At 38.5% G+C, this 22,018-nt stretch overlaps 1 protein-coding gene across 1 annotated transcript in view; it reads left to right on the top strand.

Annotated features, from left to right (window-relative positions):
* HPSE2 (heparanase 2 (inactive)) overlaps positions 1-22,018 on the top strand; it is a 439,765-nt gene that overhangs the window by 323,197 nt on the left and 94,550 nt on the right. Inside the window, exon 9 of the mRNA XM_036438802.2 lies at positions 2,827-2,941. Coding sequence (XP_036294695.1) covers positions 2,827-2,941 — 115 coding nt within the window. The remainder of the gene's footprint in view (positions 1-2,826; positions 2,942-22,018) is intronic.

Raw genomic sequence — 22,018 nt, 5'->3', positions numbered from 1 at the left:
CAGGTTTATTTATAGGGTCAGAGGAGCTTATTTGCATTCTTAAGTAGGCCCTAGCATTACTGGATTTACATATCTAGACCCGCCCCTGCTGACACCTGGACAAAGGTACTCTGCCAGTGCCTCGGACTCAGCTAACAATTTAAAGAATGTCCATGTGCCTTCTCTGATGGCCCTCTACAATGTGGAATAAAAAATTCTGGAGTAGCATCTTTGGTGAAATATTTCAGTCAGCTTACCACCTTTCTCTATTTGAGCATAAAAGGGAGACTTAGAACAGCATGTATCTCTTCCTCTCGGGGCTTATTATTACTGGAAGAAGATGAAGATAACTTCAGTACTAACCATCCACTCTGAAAAGCCAGGGGGAAGCAGGAGTTCTGGCCATAGTCCATTTTGAATATGTGCATATTGGATGTGGATTTAGAGAAGAAGATGCATATTCTTCCCTTTTGTGTTACAATTTCTTCAAAACCTCCCCCTATACTAGCAAAAAATCAGACTTACTAGTTAACATTTATCTGTAGAGGTCACAAGTTGGAATTTGATACTATCACTGTAAATGTGTGGGTATAGGTATTTATATACCCAGTGCTTTACAAATGACTTACGTAGTCACAGCACTTTTTAAATCTATCCTCAATGCTGAAAATAAGGTCTGGGATTTACAATTGATTAATTAATGTCCTTGAATGAATAATGAATGAACAAGTAGGAACTTTTCACATATAAAAATACCAAAATATGGTCTTGTGTTGACATCCAGATGCTGGTAGATATAGGGGCTCACATATACATGGTGACATATTTACTCATCACTCTGTTTCTTCATTCACTCAACAAGGACAGGGCTGTAAAGGAGAATAACACACATGTGTTATTATAGATAAATACTTGTTAGATGTAGGTCCTATTGTATTTGTTCTATTTTCACATTGAAAGAACACTGAGTTAGGAGGCATCCACCCAGAATTCATGTTATAGTTCTACTATAAGATATTTAGTACTGTGTCTCAAAGGAAAAGCCAAAGCTGTTATCCTGATTTCATATTATTAATAAAAATAATAAAGACAAGTAGCTTAGGCATGACATTCCAAAATAATTTTTAATTCCCTGGGTTACAATGCCCCAATTAAAACAACAACAAAAAAGGTTCTATTATATTATTGTTAAATTTTCTTATATATTTAAAACTTTTGTTTTTGTGTTTTGCTTTGTATTTGTAATTCTAATTATCAGTAAATATTTGTTAGTTTTTATGAGAATAACATATAATTGTCAATGTGAAAATTTATTAAAAATATCAATAATATTCATTCATAATATAAAATTTAGCAATGCTCTTCATTTCATTAAGGGAAAACTTCCATTCTATAAGTCACTGGTTTGGAGCTCCATATGGTTTCAGATTTGGGAAATCACAACTATGTATAATATGTCTCTAGTATGCTGAATGATGATTTTTAAAGTTCCTAGAATCTAATTTGATCCAGATCATTTTCAACACAATAAAACTACACTGTACTAGGAACAGTGATGGGTGTTTTGGGTATAAAGCTAAAATGTATGTCTCTTTTGATGAGTTTATAACCAACTGAGAGACAGCAGAGTAGGGAGCAAGTGTTTGTCATTTAATGGGCTGGCAAAGGTTATGAATAAGAGTACAGAGGAGAAAGGTACTACCTTTGGCAGCAGAAGTTAAAAGGAGGTGACACTTGACTAGAAAATTAACAGGTGGAAGGAAATTTGCCAGATGAGATGGGTTAGAGGAAGAGAGGAAGGGAATACTGAGCAGAAGTTGAAACATGTATTAAAGACTCAGGTAAGCATTGAAAGCATTGTGTATTTGGGCAGCCATGGCAGTTTTATGTAGCTTAGAGTCTGGGAAATGGGGGTTATGGTGAGAGAAAAGGGAAGAGGTGACAGATGAAGCTAGACACATATGCTGAGAAAATATTATGAAATGCCTCAATATTATACTGAGAAGACTGAAGCTCTCAGTCATATTTATTACATTTATATTATTACAATTAGAAGTTTCCCTAAGTTGCAGAAGTAGAAAGAGAAAGAGAAAAGAATGAACTGAATTTGTAATAATGAACGCAGAGTTAGCATGGATGTTGGAAGAACCTAGAGCACAGAGTTTTTTGAAGGAAAACATGCCCTGGGAAGTGGGTGTTTGGCATAGAGAGGTATGCAGTAAGTGTTTGAGCAATGCAGGTCCTTCACTGTGATATGCATGTGATGGTAGCATAGTTGAATCCCTGTATAAGTTATAGTGTGAATACAATTATTATTGCATGGACTGCTGATGGTAATATGAGGGATATAAATGACTGTCCCACTCTTGCATAGATCATACAAGTATTTGAATTAGAGACACATGAAAAACTCATGCAGTCATAAGGTGAAAGCAGGAGAGTTCAAGTGATGAAAAGTATAGTGTGTGTCTCCTGTGATTGTGTATCCTGTGGCCAGAGGGTAATAATGATGTTTATAAGTGCCTAGGGTGTTCATTTAAATATTGAATATTACAGGAATAAAAGATAAGTCATTAGCAACGAGCTATTTATAACCAAGGGCAATTCATTTTACTCTAATGTATCTCTGTTTCTTTTCCTATAAAGTGAAAGGTAAACTTTGATAATCTCTAAAATCTCTTCCAGCTGGGTAGTCAATGCTTAAAATAATCTTCTCTTTTAAAACATGAGGTAAATTTGGTGGTGAGTGTGGTTAGTGTATACATGTGTGTGTTAGCAAGACTCTGTAGAGTTTGTTATATGCTATTTAAAAATGTATTGATATAGCTTTTCCCTCCTGCTTTTTAGATGGTTGAACACTTTAGGAATGCTGGCCAATCAGGGCATTGATGTTGTGATACGGCATTCATTTTTTGACCATGGATACAATCACCTCGTGGACCAGAATTTTAACCCATTACCAGTAAGTGTGAGATAAAGATTCCCAGCTCCTTCTCCATGTCATTCAGTTCTTTTGATCATGCCTTGTTCCACTCTGGGAGATTTTTTCTTCTGTTACCAGTTAATCTCATGAATTGGACAGAAGCATTCTTGACCCATTTTATAGACTTTTGGCTTCACCCCCAGCCATCCACTCCTCTACATGTGCATGTATGTACATGCACACATGCACACACACATTTATATATAACATGTTTATACATTTATTTACTACTATAATTTTAAGAAATCTTGTGCAATTGAGATTCCACATCTACTTGTGGCCTGTTTGAACTCTGCTTGAGAGTGAATTTTTCCAGATTGTTTTCTTTAATGCTAATAGGAGACATTAGTTAATGTCAGATACAACATGTTGAAAGCAGATGGGAGAGTGCTGGCCAAAATCAGATACAGTAGGAGCCCATCCCTTGGAGAGTGGCTGAATGAAGTGCACTTACAGTTAGATGTTGATCCCTATGTGACAGTGAGGGGGGTTTTCCAGAGCACCCAACTTCTCTAGGAAAGCAAAAGAAATGGAAAGAAAGCTAAGGAAGGATGGCAAAAGCAGGGATTTGGGTCAAAGAATCCCACTTAGTCCAGAAAAGCTGTGCTTACCAGAAATATTACTTGAGCCATCCTTTTGACATTGTCTTGGTTATGATGCAAGGTCAGATTCCTCTTATTAACCCATAGAATGTCAGAGCTAGGATCCCCCTTCTAGGTAATCTAGTTCCACCTCATATAAACAGAGGGATTGATAACCTGGGGTGGGGGTAAGGGCAGGTAGTGCCAGCTCTAGGACCTGTCTTTGTTCCCTAGACCAGTGCTCTTTCTAAAGAATTTCTGCTCCCCCAAGGTCCACAGTAAACAAATCCAGTGGAACCCTTGAATGTTCCTGCCATTTGCTTCCCTCTGCTTAAGTCCAAGCCTGAGCCAAGAGGCGTCCAAACCTCGAACAGCAAACAGCTTGGCCTCCAACAGCACCATTTTCATGTCTCAAAACAATCCCTCTAGTCAGAGTTCTGAGCATTTATTGCATCACTTATTGCACATCACTCCCAAATCAATCACAATACTGGCACAGTTGCTTTTATTCACAGAGCCACGAAGCCTCTCCCAGAGTGGGGGCGGGGCAGGAAGGAGGCGGCACTAGATACGAAGGGGTGGAGAGGGAAATTTTAGTTTGGAACCATAGGGTTTTGTGCTTGCTTTGAGCTCATAAACTTATAGAGAGAAACAAAATAATAATTATAAAGTACACTAAACCAATATAATGTGATACGAAAATACTTACTGATCATCAGATAGTGAGGAGAAGACTAATAAGAGGTAAGTGAATATATAAATAATAGTGTGTTATAACAAGAAGTCATGGAGGATCCTTGAAAGTGTGTAGAAGAAAGCCTTCTCTGAGAAGGTGACATTGAATCTAAGAGCCCAGTGAAAAGAAGGAGTCAGCTATTCAGATTTTGCAGAAGAGCTTTCAGGAAGAGGAAGAGCTAGCATGAAGTCCTCACAGCAGACATGTTTGGAGAAACAGAAGAATAGCTGAGTGACCGGGCCTGGCTGGGAAGGGAGACTGGATGGACATGAAGCCCTACTGGAGTCAGATCACATGAGCTTTTTAAGCTAATAGGAGTTTTAATTTTCCTGTAAGTAGTATGAAAAGTCATAGGACGGTTTTATGGAGGGAAGTGACATTTTTAAAAATCACCTTTGTGTAATTAATGCATCAAATGTGAGTTATAATTTCTTTAATATTGTGGACAATATTTAATTTATATACCACTTTCATATACATACATCAACAATGCTCTAAACACTGTCTTCTCTTCCTTCTGTCCTTCCTTTTTTCTTTCTTTCCTTCTTGTTTTATTCCTTCCTTCATTCATTCAAATCTTACTTACTCTTCTTGATCATGTGCAATGGGGCCATTGTGATGAATCAAAGAGATAAGGAACTCTTGGAGCTTATAATCTAATGAGGCATACTGAGAAATGGAAAATAAATAAACATGCAAACAAAAGAATTACACTTGGCCTAATTACTCTGCAGAGCCTGATAGTATGACTACTTATACTTATTTTGCTGAAGAAAAACTAAGATTATGAAGTGACTGATCCAAGATCAGGCAAGTAGTAAGAACTGGAATTCTTAAGAGTTTCTCAGCTCCAAATCCTATTTTCTTTTCACCATGCTGCACTGTTTCTTGCAGTACTCTCTGTTGTATCTGTGTGCTATGGTCTAAGACCAATGTTTGCCTCAGAATTGGGGTCCAGAGAAAGAAATAGGCATTTTAAGGAATTGAAGATAAGAAAACCTAGACTAGAAAAAGATGCTATTTGGGTAACTATACAGGCTTGATTTCTAGAACTGGACAATCCTGAATTCCAAAGCATGGCTATGTGTAGGTTAAAGATGCAAGTCTTCATGGCTTTCCCCCCCAAATGAGAGTAGCTGAAGGTGGCTTCCCTAGAAAGCATGGCACAGAAGACCTCAGTCGATATGTAGTAGTAGTAGCAGAGCTCACAGAAGCTCATATAAAGCTGAAACAAATCCCACTGATTTAGCACAAATGAGCTGGACAGCTGTATTTCTGGAAACACCAAGCTCTAATAAAGAAACCATATGTAAAGTGAACTTAAAAAGGTAGCAGTCTTTCTTTTTTGTCTTTCTTACACTAATAAATTCTGCACCTTATAAGTAGAGAATTTGGAAGCTGGGAGAGTGTGTCCTAAATCCCTTGGAGAAAGTTTACTAGGCTAGACCATGGCACCAATATGACAGGTCCTGCCAGCAGCCCTGGGAATGTGTAACAGAGACAGACCTGGGAATTGTATAGGAGGCACTTCAGAGAGTTGTGCAGTTGATAACCAAACACTGCCAATAAAAATGTGTGGGTTTTATATTGCAATTAAATCTTCAAGAGAATTTGTAAAAAGCTTAGGGGATTACTGAGTTGTTTTGATTGCCTCCCAGAAAAATCAGTATTTTCTATTCCAGCTCCTTCAAATCTAGCTCACTATATTTTAGGAAAGGTTTTTACTAGAAAACTGGAGGCCCGGTGTATGAAATGTCATGCACTGGTGGTGGGTGGGTGTGGGGTCCCTCAGCCCAGCCTGTATCCTCTTGCAGTCCCCCCTCACTCCTCACCACAGCTGTGCTCACCAGCCATGAGCCCAGCTTTTGGCTGAGTGGCGCTTCTGCATTAAGTGTTTGCCCCCTGGTGGTCAGTGCTCACCATAACGACGGGTCATTCCACCATTTGGTCGATTTGCATATTAGGATTTTATTATATAGGATAGCATTTTGTTTTTGTTAGTTTCTAGGATACATGTTTAAAAAGTGAGGATGATGGCCTAATGGCTCCTGTATCCCATATTACCCTTCCACTGACTCAGTCAACTTTGACTCTAGTTTGTAGTATTCCAGCTCAGCTCTGACAAGGCCATTCCAATAGCACCAGTCCAGTCTAAGGTAAGAGATAATATGTGAGAGGCCCTTCAAAAATACACCAAAAACTTGTCTTTAAAAAAAGATCATTTTCAACTTCTTTGTATTCTTCATGGTTCCTCCATTAGAAAAGTACCAATTCTCTTTCTGTTGTGAGATTTTCCTTCTCCAAGAAAGAACAGAACATTAAGTTTAGCAGTGCTTCATCACTCAGCTCCCACCCTTTCCCCTGACCCCATGCCATTGGGAAAGAGGGAACGTGTGAGTCTCCACAGCCAGCCAGCCAGTCATGGGCTCCCTTGGGAGTAAATGATGTTTGTGCCGAAGAGATTTGCACATCCAGTGGACATAGTCCAGACCCCACCAGTTGTGGGCATTCTCCTAAGAGAGGGTTTTGGAATTTAGCTTGCTGGGTTTTTTTTAAGAGCTTGATTTACAGAGCTCTCAGGGAAAGGAACAGTGAATTACTAGTCAACATCTTCTTAACTCCCATGCCAGCCTAGCAAATATAATTCAATTAAAAAAACATTGACACTGCAAATGTGTCTTGTTCGGTGCTAGTATGCAGATAAATAATATATAGTTCCCTCATCTGCAGAGTTAACAATCTGGTGTGTGTTTGCATTTGAGGGATTACAATTTAGTCTTCTATTTAGAATAAAATAGAAAGCTAGTTCACATTGGGTTGCCTTTTCTATACTGAGTGTAGTGATGGAATATTTATATTTGCTGTCTGTTTTGCTGACTGTTCTGCTGAATGATAATAAACATTCAGTTCACCCCAGTACAACCTTATTGAACACTTGTTATTCTGGAATACAGTCAGTGGTTGTGGGTTGTATTGCAACTCACTAGTCTATGGTAGGATTAAACCTATGCCTGTGGTTATCATAGCAACAGGATATGAGCCAAGCCAACACTGTTCAGATGTTTTTTGGACATTGGAAAGAAATTAAATCTTAACAATGCCTGCCTAGCTTCACTAGTTAGCTTTTTATAGGACTAAGATCCTATGTGTGCCATTCTTGTTTCCCTTTGAAATGTTAAATAATGCACAGCCATGATATGGACATAGGACCAGCTTAAATCTGTGACTTACCTGAGGAAGAACATCCAATTACAAACTCATGTTCTATTGATGCTGGATTGATGCACACCTTATTCTCGTGTGAAGAACGCCACTTAATTAGAAGCCTCCCGGGTAACAGCAGGATCCTGGTATAATGAAAAGATTCCAGATTCTAGCCCTAGCTCTGCTATTCATTAGATGTGTATCTTTGGGTCCCAATTTTCTTGTCATTTAAATTGTAATAAAAATGTCTCCTCTGTCTACCTCCAAAAGATACTGTTACAATCCTTGAGAAAATGAGACATGATAATAAATTCTGATTTTTAAATATACATGACGTATATGTATACATAGATAATTACTGGAAGAGATTACATCTAAATGTTAAAAGTGGTTTCTTTGTGTAGTAAGGATTACATATAGTTTTTATTCTTTTTCTTTGTGGATTTTTTATGTAAAATTGCTACAACAAACATTACTGCTTCTATAACCTGAAAAATAGTGCTGTTTTTTTTAAATAGACTATTTTGAAAAATCATGTTTTCAATAGTTAAGTAAACATTATTCCAGTCTAATTCACTTATCATAAACTAGGGAACCAGTGCACAAGTTCATGCACCTTGAAAAGAACAGTGGGCCACGAGACTGTGGTGGGCACAGGGGAAGGGTCTCAGCCGATCCTCTGCACCCCTGCCCAGCCCCTCCCACTGTGACCCCCAGTCTCTTGTCTGCCAGCAGCCCCCCTCCTGCTGCCGCCTCTGCTCCTACCCGCTATGGTGCAGAACAGTTTGAGCTGGCAGCAACAGTGGGTGCAAATGGCAGCTGCTGCCCCAATCACCCCTCAGGAGCAGGGGGAGGTGGAGAAGCCCTGAAGGGCAATCAGGGCCAGCAGTCACCTCTTATACCAACTGCTGGTGCCCCAGTGCCAGCCCCAATCATTCAGCACCATCAGTGGGTATGAGCCGTGGCTCTGGCACCAAAAGCGGGACCTGACGCACTGGAGTAAAGAGTTTTCAGTCATTAACAGAGGCTTGCCCCAATGACAGGGTCTGGTGCCCCACCTTTGTCTGGCACTCCGCTCACCTACTCCACCATCCCACCATGGCCGATGCCCACCAAGTTCCTCACGTGTCCACATGGTGGTCAGCACACATCATAGTGACTGGTTGTTTGGTTGTTTGGTTGTTCGTTTGTTCCGCCATTCGCTCTATTTGCATATTAGGGTTTTATATATATAGAAAATATATTGATTGATTCGTTCATTCATAAACACTTATTACACTCATGCTACATGCCAGATAGATACTGTGCTAGACACTTTCTGTCTTGCCCTCAAGGAGCTTAGGAGTGGATGGAAGACAGATGAGTCAGCAGGAATTAGCAGAAGCACTTTGTCAGGACAGAAAAGGAACAGAGGCCAGCCTGTGTCAGCCAGGCATCAGGCATCAAGAAAGTCTTTCTGGAGGACACACCACCAGAGCTGGATGTTGAAGAGGAAGAGCAAGTTAACCTTAGGAAGATTAGTTTAGGTTCTTGGGAGGAACTTCCACACAGAGGCAGGAGCATGTGCTGTTACAGGGGTGTTAATTTTTCCAGGGAGTCGTGGTGGATAAATTATGAAAAATTACTTAGCGAGCTTTTCCCATTACTGTTAAGTGGCCACACAGGCTGAGTGAACTGTAAAGAATTTCCAAGCTGGAGGAGGTGAGGCAGAGGAGGTTCAAAACCCAGCCAAACCAGCCTGGGACCCAATTCTTGTGTAGCTTCCTTTCTCTTTATGTTCTTTCCCGTGGGAGCCATTAGGAAGATGAAAGCAGCAGAGTGTACCTGTTTAGGGGTAGCTGTGATGTGAAACCCAATCCTCTCATTAGAGGCCCTGACAAAAACTTCTCCAAGCACAGCCTTCCTTTGTGGAGATCTGCAGCTGCTGAGAGAAGGGTGTCCTCAGCTGCAGGATCAATCACTGTGCTGGCTCTGTGGCAGTGGCTGGAACGCCTGGGCTGCATGCCCAGTGGGCATAGCTTGCTTCTTTCCTCCTCTGTGCCTCCAGACCCTGACTTCTCAGATCAGAGCCTGTGCCTGCATTGTCTAACGAGGCAGGCAACTCTTTTGCTCCTAATGCTTTAAATCAGTGTTTTTCAACCTTTTTTGGGCAAACGCACACTTGTTTCATGAAAAAAATCACGAGGCACACCACCATTAGAAAATGTTAAAAAATTTAACTCTGTGCCTATATTGACTATATATAAAGTAATTCTCTTGAATAGGAATCAAATAAACACAAAGAAAGTATTTTATAATTACTTTATTATGAAATATTAAGTAAACAAAATAGTGAAAAATTATAAAATTCTTGTCTTGTCTGCACCTACGGCACACCAGGCAACAGTGTGCCGCGGAACAGCGGTTGAAAAACGCTGCTTTAAATAGAACTCCTCTGATTTATTTTTATTTATTTATTTATTTATTTACTATAGTCCTCATCCTTTACTTATTTATCAACTTGAATGATGTGCATGGATGTCAGCTTTAGACCTTAGCAGTTGTAACAGCTCACCCTGATGGAAGCTGCCTCAAGAAGTTATAAGAACTCTGCACCTGAAATCAGCAGATGCAGGCTCAAAGTTCAGCCCCACAAGGTTTCAGGTGCTTGTATCTTAATTTCCACCTCTGAAAAATGGAACTAACTATACTGGGGGGGTGGGGGGCACGGGGAGTATTTTAATATAGTGATTTAGACTGGCCTGAGTTTCAAATCCAGCTTTACCAATTACAAGCTCTGTGCCTTAGACAAATTGCTTTTACCACATAGTAAGTACTCAATAAACATTAGCTGCTATTATTAGTTATGTCACATTATAAAATACAAATTATATAGTCACAGGAACAATTATTATTAGTAACTTGAACATGACTATGGCAAGATTATATATATTTGAATATATGTACAGATATCTGGAAATAAATTCAAGTTATGAAAAGCAGGTATTTTTTTTAAAAAAATTCTATTAGTTCAATTAGAGAAACAAAAAGGAAAGCTGTAATTCTTGCACTTGAGAGGAATTGACTGCAAATGGTTAAAGACAAGCTAAAAATTACATTTTATTTTCCTCCAGAGAAAACACTGCCACCTTTTCTCAGTGAAGGCAATTAAGGCAGAACCACATTGCAATACTCGCTCTAACACCTTCATTTGGTATTTATAAATGGCCCAATAAGCCCTGGAAACCATGATATGTCACATCAGAATGCTAATGACAGCACATTATGTGAATCACTGAGAGGCAACAATTGAAAATCTCAGTCTGCCATCAACCATTTATATTGTTCCCAGATTGCAGTACTGAAGGATTACAGCTACAGCAAATTGTGCAGCAACCTAAATAAATTAAGGAGGAGAAGCAATTACAGCCTCTCTGCATTTGACTTAAGAGCACAGTGTGCCATCCTTGAAACCACTTACAGATGATGGAGGAGCAAGGCCAGCTCTGGAAATAAGAACTTCATCTGCCCTAACCCCATCAGCTCACCTAAAACTATAAAAAATAAACTAAAAATAATCTGAAAGGAAAGAGAGGAAGGGTGTGAGTAGGGAGGGGAAAAAAATGGAATGCTCTGTGGTGGGTTGGAAAGATCTTTTGCAAGTGCCACAATGATACACTTAAGATTATTTCTTTTTAAATATTATATTTACAAATACTAAGGGCACAGTGATATATGGTTATAATGGTTAGGAATTACCGTATTTTCCGGTGTATAAGATGACCCACTAATTTTACAGTTAAAACATAGGTTTAGGCCTATATTCGCTGTATAAAACTACCCCCACTTCCGAGGCAACACCAGTTCTTTTTTTAATAGACCGCCTCTCTGACTCTGGCCAATCTGAGCAGGCTTTTTACTAGAACACAGTGTAGCTTCGGGTAATAGAAGTGATAGAAGTGAACATGAGAGCCAAAGAAAATACATTGTGACTTTTCTAAATTGTTTTTGTTGTTTTTTTAAAATAAAAAAGTATTTTAAAATAGAAATAGAAAAAAGTTATTTTGTTTTTAATTGTTTTTAAAATATGTTTTTATTGATTTATATAGAGAGAGGAAGGGAGAGAGAGAAAGAAGCATTAATAAGAAAGAGAAACATTAATTGGCTGCCTCCTGCACACCCTCTACTAGGGATCAAGCCCACAACCTAGGCATGTGCTTTGACTAGGAATTGAACCAGCAACCTTAGATCATAGATTGATGCTCAACTGCTGAACCACAAAGGCCAGACTGTTTTTTAATTCTTATTTCAATGCACTACACTACACTATAAATTTTTTTTAAATCTATCAGTTATTAGGTAACTTATTTTCTAATTTTCAACTGTCAGTCTTTGCTTATTTTACCTCTGATTTGGTTTGAAGCATTGGAAGGATTGAATAGAACATACCATTTAAACTCACTCTCAACTTGAATTGAAAGTGAACAGACCTGTCTTCTACTCTAAAATTCACTGCCCTCACCTTGGTGTCAAAATTCTTAAAACTTTTATTCATTAAAGCAGTGATTCTCAAACCTGGCTGCATATTATGGTCACATTGGGGCTATTAACAAATACTTATGCTGATTCTCCCCCCCCACTCACCCCCCGCAGAATCTGATTCAGATGGTCTGTAGAGGAGCCAGGTGTTGGTATTTTTTTAAAGTTCCCCAAGTGTTTGATTATACAGCCAGAATTCAGAACCATTGGGTTAGAGACTTTCACTTGCCCCAATTAAATTAGAAATTACCTTTTTCCACCTCTACTTTTCTCAACTATTGCTTCAATGATCAAGGTATTAACAAAATATTTAGTACTGTCATTAAGTTATTTGAAAGCTCATTGATTCCATACTGAGCTGCCAGTAGGAAGGAGTGCCTTAGGATAGAAGGAAGATCAGGAGTTCTAGATCTGATTCCAGGTTCTCCCACCAACTCACTCATCCTGAAACACTGGGCACTCTAGGTCCACCTCGAATGTGGGGGTGAACTTGAGGATCTGAGGCCCCCTTCAACTCTGACATTTTCTGATTCATCTTCAAGATTTCCATACCAGTATCTTCAGACAGACTTCTTAGCTGAAGCTTACATTAATAAAACCTATTAAATATAATCAAACTGCACGATTTCACTTTTAAATGATTCAGGGAGTAATCCCTCTTTTCTCAAAGCTCTTATAGCATGTTACAGCAGTAATAACTTTCTTTTATTATTACAGTTGTTCGGGTACATCTATTTCCTCTCTCTGAGTATAAGCTCCTTAAAAATAGAAGTCATCTCTCCTATCTTTATATTCACCATAATGCCCTGTTCATAGTCAATGCTTACTGAATACTAAAGATGCTTAGTGACTGGGATTCTGGATATTGCAGTACATGCTCAGTAATGGAAATATGGAAGGCAGGCTTTTAGTGTCAGTTTCTGTGTGCACACTGAGTACAGGCAGGTATATGGCTAGGTGCTTAAGAGATTGGGCTCCAGAGTCAGACAGATACGGATCTTGCTGTGTCACATTTGGCAGATTCCCTCATCTTCTACCATCTGTAAATGGGGATGCTAACACTCCATACCTTATAGTTTCTTATGAATACTTAAGATAGTAACCATTATTATCTATTGAACTGGTCCAAAGGGCTGTCATTCACAAGGTCGCTTCTGATTTATTTTTTCTACTGGGAATCTTGCCCAAACCTTATTAGTTGAATTCAGAAGGCTTCTTCCCCAGCAAACTAGTGAAATGGTGACTTGATCATCTGTATCCACTAGAGTTTGAGTTACTTTTTCCCTGAAGTTTTTCAGCATACTTGTATGGATGCATTTGGCCTTTGATCCCTCATAGAGAAGGAGATCTCGGCCATACATTTAGTCATCTTTCTCCTTAAAACAGCTCAGATTGGGCCATATCCAGTCTGGCTCAGTGTACAGAGCGTTGACCTGTGAACTGAAGGCTCCACAGTTCAGTTCTGGTCAAGGGCAACATGCCTGAGGGCCTGCAGGAGGCAGCCTATCAGTGATTCTCTCTCATCATTAATGTTTCTATCTCTCTCTCCCTCTACCTTCCTCTCTGAAATCAATAAAAATACATATATTTTTAAATAAAACACCTCAGCTTGGGATAGAGGGCAAGGGAAGAGTCAGGGATGGGTGGAGAGAATAACTCCATGCCAGAAAGCAAGATTTTACATTTGCATTAAATTCACTCTATAAAAGTATACAGTTCAATTGTTTTTAGTCTATTTATAAAGTTGTGTAACCATAATCACAATTTATTTTAGAATATCATCTGAAGAAAACCCCATACCTATTTGCAGATACTTCCCATTCTCCTTTTCCTCAGCCCCTGGAAAGCACTAATCTACTTGAAATCTCTATAGATTTATCTATTCTAATTATTTCCTAATATGGAATAATATGTGGCCATTTGTGACTGACTTCTTTCATTTAGCATGTTTTCAAGATTCATCCATATTGTAATATGTATTAATACTTCATTTCCTTCTATTGCTAAATAATAGTCCATCATGTGGATATAGTGTACTTTTTTATTTATTTATAAGTTGACATATATTACAGCTGTTTCTGCTTTTTGGCTATTATGAAAAATGCCACTATTAAACATTCCTGTACAGGTTTTTATGTGGCATATGTTTTTATTTCTCTTGGGTATGTACCTTGGAAAGGAATTTCTGGGCCATGTGCTTAACTTTCTGAAGAATTTCCAAACTGTTTTCCATAGTGATTTCACCATTTTATATTTCCACCAGCAATGTATGGAGGTTCCAATTTCTCATCAACTTGTTATTATTTGTCTTTTAATTATAGCCATCCTAGTGGGTGTGAAGTGGTATCTCATTGTGGTTTTGATTTGAATTTCCCTAATGCCTAATGATGTTGAGCATCTTTTCATGTGCTTATTGGCTATTTGTGAATCTTTGGAGAAATGTCTATTTGAGTTCTTTGCCATGTTTAAAGCAGAGCTAGTTGTCTTTTTATTGTTGAGTTGTAAGAATTCTTTATAATACAAGTCTCTTATCAGATATGTGATTTGAAAATATATTCCCAAATTCTATGTGTTGTCTTTGCATTCTCTTGATGATTTCTTTTAGGCACAAAAGTTTTAAATTTTGATAAAATCCAATTTATTTTACTTTTTTGTCACTTGTGCTTTTGATATCTAATCCAAGACCACAAAGAATTACTCCTGTTTTCTTCTAAGATTTATATAGTTAGCTCTTACATGTAGATCTCTGATCCATTTTGAGTTAATATTGTATATGGTGTGAGGTAGAAATCCAGTTTTATTCTTTTGCATGTAGATACAGTTGTTCCAGCATCATCTGTTGAAAAGACTATTTTTCCCTATTAAATTGTTTTTGTGCCCTTGTTGAAAATCAATTGACCATAATTATAAGGGTTTATTTCTGGACTTTCAATCCTATTTCATTAATCTATATGTTTATCTTTATGCCAGCATTATACTGTCTTGACTACTAGCTTTGTTTTAAATATTGAAGTTGGGAAGTGTAAGTCCAAAAAAGAAAATGTTCTTTATTTTTTAAGATTGCCTTAGCTATTACTATCAGTCTGGGATGGTGTGGCAGCTTAAACTAAATACATTTCCAATGTTTGTAGTTACTCAAAATTCCTTTTCAGGTGGCAAGGCCATTATGACTCATTTATTTCAAGGCCATTATGACTCATTTAGGAATTCATTCGTCAGTAACAACAGACACATTGATTTTAGGCGGGGGTTGCAGGTTTTGCTGCACCATTGTCACGATAATATCCTTTCTCTCACCCACCTGGATAGTGTGAACAATAGTTAAGGTATTATTTTTTTGATTTGTACAATCCTGCCTCTCACTGCTCAGCCTTTAAATATTAATTCAACTTTTGTTTGTTAATAGGCAATACATTGGGGGACACTTACTAGCGAACTTCACCTACTATTTGGGTGAGAACACTTACTGCCTGATCCTGGGAAATTTTTGTTTATCCCTAAACCTGGCCTGCAAGTCCCTTGTTCTTCCTTATTCAGAAAGTCATGCCGTTGTCACTTTCCCATCCTCATCATCAAAGTGATCAAGAATTGTGAAGGGCCTGAGATTTTACCCTACTTGCAAGCTAATATGTTACCTTTTACTGCTTCATAGATGTAGGCCAAAGACACAAGACTCCTGGGTCAGAACAAAAGACTTTGTTTCTCATGCACAACATGAGCATTCTCATATTTCTATTTGTTCTTCTGGAAGCCAAGCCACACTGGGGCAATGTAATAGGCTCAAGTGAATGCTACACACACAGTTGGTTTAAGTTACAGCTAATGAATTCAGGAGCCAAGGATCCAGCACTTTTTGAGCAAGTAGCAAACATTATAGCAAGCAGTCTTTCTCCCGGATTCCTCTCCCTCACCCCTCAGGGATGAGCAATGATATGGTAGTCACACTGTGGTCAGTTTAACCTACTTAGTTGCCTGAGTGAGTAATTACTTTTTATCAGATGACAGATAAGCCTTGCAGTCTGGCACACTCACCAAGAACATACAAGAACAATCAGGACTGGTGACCAACTGCCTCTCCCAACAATCTACCCCTTGGCCATGTATGTTCTTCACTGAATTCTTATTTGTACCTAAGTGGATCAGTGTGCTGCTCTGTCAACCACTCGGATGAATATGACTGACAGAATCTGGGACCAAATTTGTTGCATTTGTCTCATACAGCATAATAGTTAATTTTATGTGTCAACTTAGGTAGGTCATGGTGCATAGACACTTAATTAAACATTATTTTTGACATTTAAACTATTTTTAGATGAGATTAGCGTAAGAAATCTCTGGTGCAAATGTGCTAATTACCCACAGTTGGTCTTAGGTGTTTCTGATTATTAGTTACCAGTTCAGATTCCCTTTAGGAAGCATGGCCTTTTTGTTAATGACCATTTTAACTACCACACATCTCTATAATGATTGGTTGCCTTTAAAATGAGCCAATAACTACATGTTTATAGAGAGCATAAATGAGACCTGTGTATAGAATAACAAAACACTCAGAGACCCAAATAAGTCTAAAAATCCTAGTTCATATACCTCAGTATCATCTTCACCTTTTAAACTACCATGAAATGAGAGCCTGCTATCTGCCAGGAATTAGGTCATTTCATACCACATTTTTTAATCTTTAAGACAACTGGAGACACTATGTTTAAACTACTGTTGAGGAAGTGAAGGCCCAGAGAGTTTAGAAACTTTACTTAAAGAGTACTCACAACCTACCTAATCTGTATACCTTGCTCATCTCTAAGCCCTTTGAAGTCCACCTCAGCAATTGTCTTGTCTAAAAACCAAGCCATTTACTGTAATTAGTCCAATCTCTATAATCATTCAGAACCTCTTTAACTTTTGTCTGAATCATGATAACAACCTCTTTATGGTTCTATTTCCAACAAATCTTCCACAGTATCAGTCAGATGCATGATCATGTCATTCCCCTTCTTCAAAAACCTCCATTGGGTCCACATTGCCTCATAATTCCCCTGGCTCCTAAGCATTGCATTCAAGGATTTACACAAGTCCTTGGACTTGCTCTGCCTTTCTAATTCTTTTTCTATCCAGTCACTCCCAGATTACATGTCTTCCACTAGAATGACCAACCCATACTTTTCTTCAAAGCCCATCTTCAATGCCACCTTCTCTAATGTCCCCAATAGAAATCTCTCACTCCCGTTATTTCATAAAACTTTGATGTTGTGTTACACTTTGTTTTCATTGTACAATGCTGTCTATCATATTTATAAATAAATAGGTCAGCCTCTCCTTTTGGGAAAATGATAAAATTGAAGACAAGGATTATTATGACTTATGCCTAGCACATAATAGGTGCATAATGAAAGCTTATGAAGTTGTTTAGAATGAATGAATGTGAATTTTGGGTTAATGAGACATTAAAAGCCATACTCCATTCTGAGGAATAGTTATAGCTGGTGCCTAAAGGGAAACTGATTATATATTCTTTAATCATTCTCTATACTGTAACACACTCACCATTCAGGCAGTTGTGTATCAACTGCAATATGCATAGGTAGAATGAAATTTCAGCTATATACAGGACTGTTTTTCTAAGTGCTTTGCCAGCTCTGAAAAGCACCTGGTTCAGTGGTTCCATACCAATTCAAATAAGACCTGAGAGGAGATTCGAAGGGTGAGAGAGAGGTAGATTGCCAAATGAAATCTCTTAGAAACACCAATTTAATGACTTGCATATAAATTAATCATAAACATGTGGATTAAATTTCCCTCAGAAAAGGCATGTTTGGGCTCTCTGTGGACCACAAATGGTTGAAAAATGATTGGAGATATTTCCTGAGCCCAAAGACTAAGAAGGAACAGGTCTATACTTCTTTAACTGCAGATATTAGTGCAATAGATAAATTATCTAAGGGGTCTTGGGGAGGCTAGAAATATGGACAGGAAATAAGAAAATGAGATTCAGCTTGAAAGTATGCTCCAGGTACATCTGGGGCAAAATAATCAGAAACAGAGATTTGATTTGAGAGAAAACCCAATTAAGGTATGGAGACTATAAGACATTAAGGGTGATTTTTAGTTGGCATGGTCCATGAGATAGAACGATGGTCATTTTTATTTCTGAAGATGCAAGAGAAAAGACCCTGGACTATTGAATATGTAATGATACTTATTGTCCCCAGAATATAAACAAATTTGATTATGTCAAGGTTTACCTGGTGGAAGAATAGTTTGGCTAAAATTAAACTAACTTTTCCAGAAAATTCAAGAAAGTAAATGACCAGTCAAGACTGTATGTAGTCTTTGAACATAAAGTCCAGAGGCAAAATGGAGTCAGGATTCCAAATCAAGAGAAACTAATGCTCAAGCTCAAATGAATACCTTCACTAGGGAAAAACACAATCTGTGTTTAAAGTCTTGAGTACATTATGGGCCATCCTCAGGAGGCCTTTCTATAAGTGTTTTATCCTTCTTTGTCATTTTAAAATATTTTTTAAAGAGGTCAGACATCCAACTGAATAGGCCAAACTAAAGTACAGTCATTATAGGCAACTTCTGACCTTGGAAATTGGGTCTTGTTTTGCAGTTATCAAGTATGCTAGCATGAAGACCAGATGTTCTAATGCCAAGGAAATAAAAAGAGGTTCCCTTAGGCTTAGAATCTAAAAACTAGAGTTAAGGAAAATAATCTATGATCAATGATAATAATGGTCTTTTATTTGTATAATTAGAGGCCCGGTGCATGAAATTTGTGCACGGGGGGAGGGGGGAGTGGAGAGGGGGGAAAAAGAGGTGGTGGTGTCCCTCAGCCCAGCCTGCACCCTCTCTAATCTGGGACCCCTCGAGGGTCTCAGAATCCAGGACTGCTGGCTCCGAACTGCTCACCTGCCTGCCTTCCTGATTGACCCTAACTGCTTCTGCCTGCCAGTCTGATCACTCCATAACAACTCCCATGCCAGCCTGATTGATGTGTAACTGCTCTCCTGCCAGCCTGTTTGCCTCCAACTTCCCTCCTCTGCCAGCCTGGTCACCCCTAACTTCCCTCCCCTGCAGGGTTTATCACCCTCAACTGCCCTCCCTTGCAGGCCTGGTGCCTCCCAACTGCCCTCTCTTGCTTTCCTGGTCACCTACAACTGCCTTCCCTTTCAGGCCTGGTCCCTCCCAATTGCCCTCCCTTGCTGGCCATCTTGTGGTGGTCATCTTGTGTCCACATGGGGCAGGATCTTTGACCACATGGGGGCAGCCATCTTATGTTTTGGAATGATAGTCAATCTGCATATTACTCTTTTATTAGATAGTATAGAGGCCTGGTGCATGGGTGGGGGCTGGCTGGTTTGCCCTGAGGGGTGTCCTGGATCAAGGTGGGGGTTCCCTTGGAGCGTGGGGCAGCCTGGGTGAGAGGCCTTTAGTGGTTTGGCGACCCAAGTGGAGGCCCTGGTATCTGGAATTTATTTACCTTCTACAATTGAAACTTTGTAGCCTGGAGCAGAGCCATGCCTTCTGCTTGCTTCGTAGCTGCCGCCATTTCTGTTTGGATTTGTTTAGAACAAGTGGCAGTGTTAGAGACTCAAATCATGTTCTTTTGACTAAGTGATTTCATAGCTTTTCGGATTGATTATAGGGAAGAAGATTACTATGGATTGTTGAAAGTTTCTTTACATAATTCAGATCCCTTGTGACTGGATTGATTGACATGATCTAAGCCAAGCATGTCAAACTCAAAGGCTAACATGGATCAAATAAACAAGGTTTAAGTTTATGTGGGCCGCAAAAAAAACAAAAGCTTCTGTTTTCATAGAAATGTAGGTTTATTTCTATATAGACCTGCTGAATACAAAGGGCTGAAATAAATGAGTAATAATTAACATAAAATAATAGAACATTTTAATAAAAATTAATATTTTTTCTTGAACATTAATTTACTGGACACTGAAGAACTGCACAAATTAATAAGTGTAATGCAAATAAACCTATTTTTCTTATTCTCCGAAAGCAAAATATTTTCTGTTGGGCACACCAAACAAGTCAGTCCAAGACTAATGACATGGCAGTTGGCTGCTAAAATACTCACTGGTAGTATTAGTGTAGAGAATTGGTACACCTGCTCATAAGGCGCATAAGGGAATTGAATGCAATATGATTATAGTAATCAGTCATTAGCAAATATTGTAGTTCATTATTATTATGTATAACAGGATATTGTAAAAACTAAGTTTCAAATATTTTATTAAAATGTTTCCTACTTCCCTAACTTTTTGGCTCAGTGGATAGAGCATCGACCTCTGGACTGAAGGGTCCCAGGTTTGATTCCGGTCAAGGGCATGTATCTTGGTTTCCGGCACATCCCCAGTAAGGGGTGTGCAGAAGGCAGCTGATCGATGTTCCTCTCATTGATGTTTCTAACTCTCTATCCCTCTCCCTTCCTCTCGGTAAAAAATCAATAAAATATTTTTTAAAAATGTGTCTTACAAATAATGGCTGAGCTGCAAAAATATTGTTGTGGGCCTCATGTGGCTGTTGAGCCATGAGTTTATTAACATGCTTTATCTAAGCACTTTACTATATCCACACTATGATGTAGACTTAATTATCACCTCATTTTAAAGACAAAGAAACAGATTCAGATGGATTAAATGACTTGTCTACTGGCTTGTAAATGGAACAGCTGGAATTCAAACCCAGGCAGTCTGTCTCTTCGTTCACTCTCTAGCCACTACATTGTACTCTTACTTAAAAACAACATTATCAGAAACATCTTTTCCCCTGGTGAGAATAAAGCTATATCAGAATAAAACTGGCATCTAATTCTGAGTACATCTAAACTTTGGGTACAGATTTCAATTAACCTGATGTTTCTATACTGGAAAGGAGCTGAGGTGACATGTCTATCAGCAGGAACACTGTGACACCAGCATAGATATGTAACTCTTCTCAGCCACATTGTGACTGCTGAATTGTGAATAGAAAGGAGAATTCCAAAGAGAAAGAATAAGGAGCGATATTTAAATAATACAACTTTTAAATAGTATAACCCCTCGAAACACAATGAGATTCCTATTGGCAGGATGGTTGCTGCTTCTTTATGAGGAATGTAGAGAATTAAAAGTTATCTTTTTTGATTAGAAATAAAAGACAATAGTCTTTAGTTTGGTACATGCAGACTTGTCTGCCTAATTTTTTTTTTCCAATTGCTTCATAAAGAAGTAGTGCCTAGGAGACTTGTACTCGGGAGTTGAGTTTTAATTCAGCTCATTTCTTTGTTTAATTCTACTAGCTTAATGGAGACAAGACAGAGAAAATCATGAATAACCAGAGAGTTGAGCCCCAGTTGCCAAAAGGCCTTTACCTGACAGACTGACTAAATTCTGTAGTATTTCCATGGGGAGTTAAAGTAAAAAATGAGTCAAAGGTAACGAAAAGAACCATTCCAATCAAGGCTGAAGATAAAAGTGAAGTCATCAAGCAGTGATGTACAACAGTGTGGAATGAGTGTGAAGAGAAGCAGACAACTTACAAATGCTTCTAAGGAGAGCAATCTGGATGGTGACAGGGCTAAATCAAATACATGAGTATGGATTGAAAGTCCTGGGGAATTTAAGTTAAAGAAGGGCAAACTCATCAGTGATGTGAAAGCTGTCTTCCAATATGTGAAAGGCTAATGTTTATAAGAGAGTTTAGATTTCTTCTAGAGGGCATAGATGTCTTGTAAGGCACAGAACTGCACCGCTCGCTGGAAACTCAAAGGAAGAGAATTTTAACTCCTGCTGAAAGTGATGAGCCAAATTCGAAGCCCAAGTCTGACCCGAGAGCACTTCATTTTAACAGGAAGCTTGAATTTGTACTCTACAACTTGAGTCTTTAAAAAAAAAAAAAAAGGTTATTTCACTAACTGATCGCTTCTGAGCCCATAACTCTGCTTGATAATAACAAAACACAACAACAACAACAAAAATCAAAGTTAACTCAGTCTTTTCTTCCTGATAATTTTTCAGA

This window comes from Pipistrellus kuhlii, unplaced genomic scaffold (genome assembly GCF_014108245.1).
Source record: "Pipistrellus kuhlii isolate mPipKuh1 unplaced genomic scaffold, mPipKuh1.p scaffold_m20_p_15, whole genome shotgun sequence".
NCBI classification, from domain to species: Eukaryota; Metazoa; Chordata; class Mammalia; order Chiroptera; family Vespertilionidae; genus Pipistrellus; species Pipistrellus kuhlii.
The sequence above is the reverse complement of the archived record's forward strand: the minus strand, read 5'-3'. Positions and strand labels throughout refer to the sequence as shown.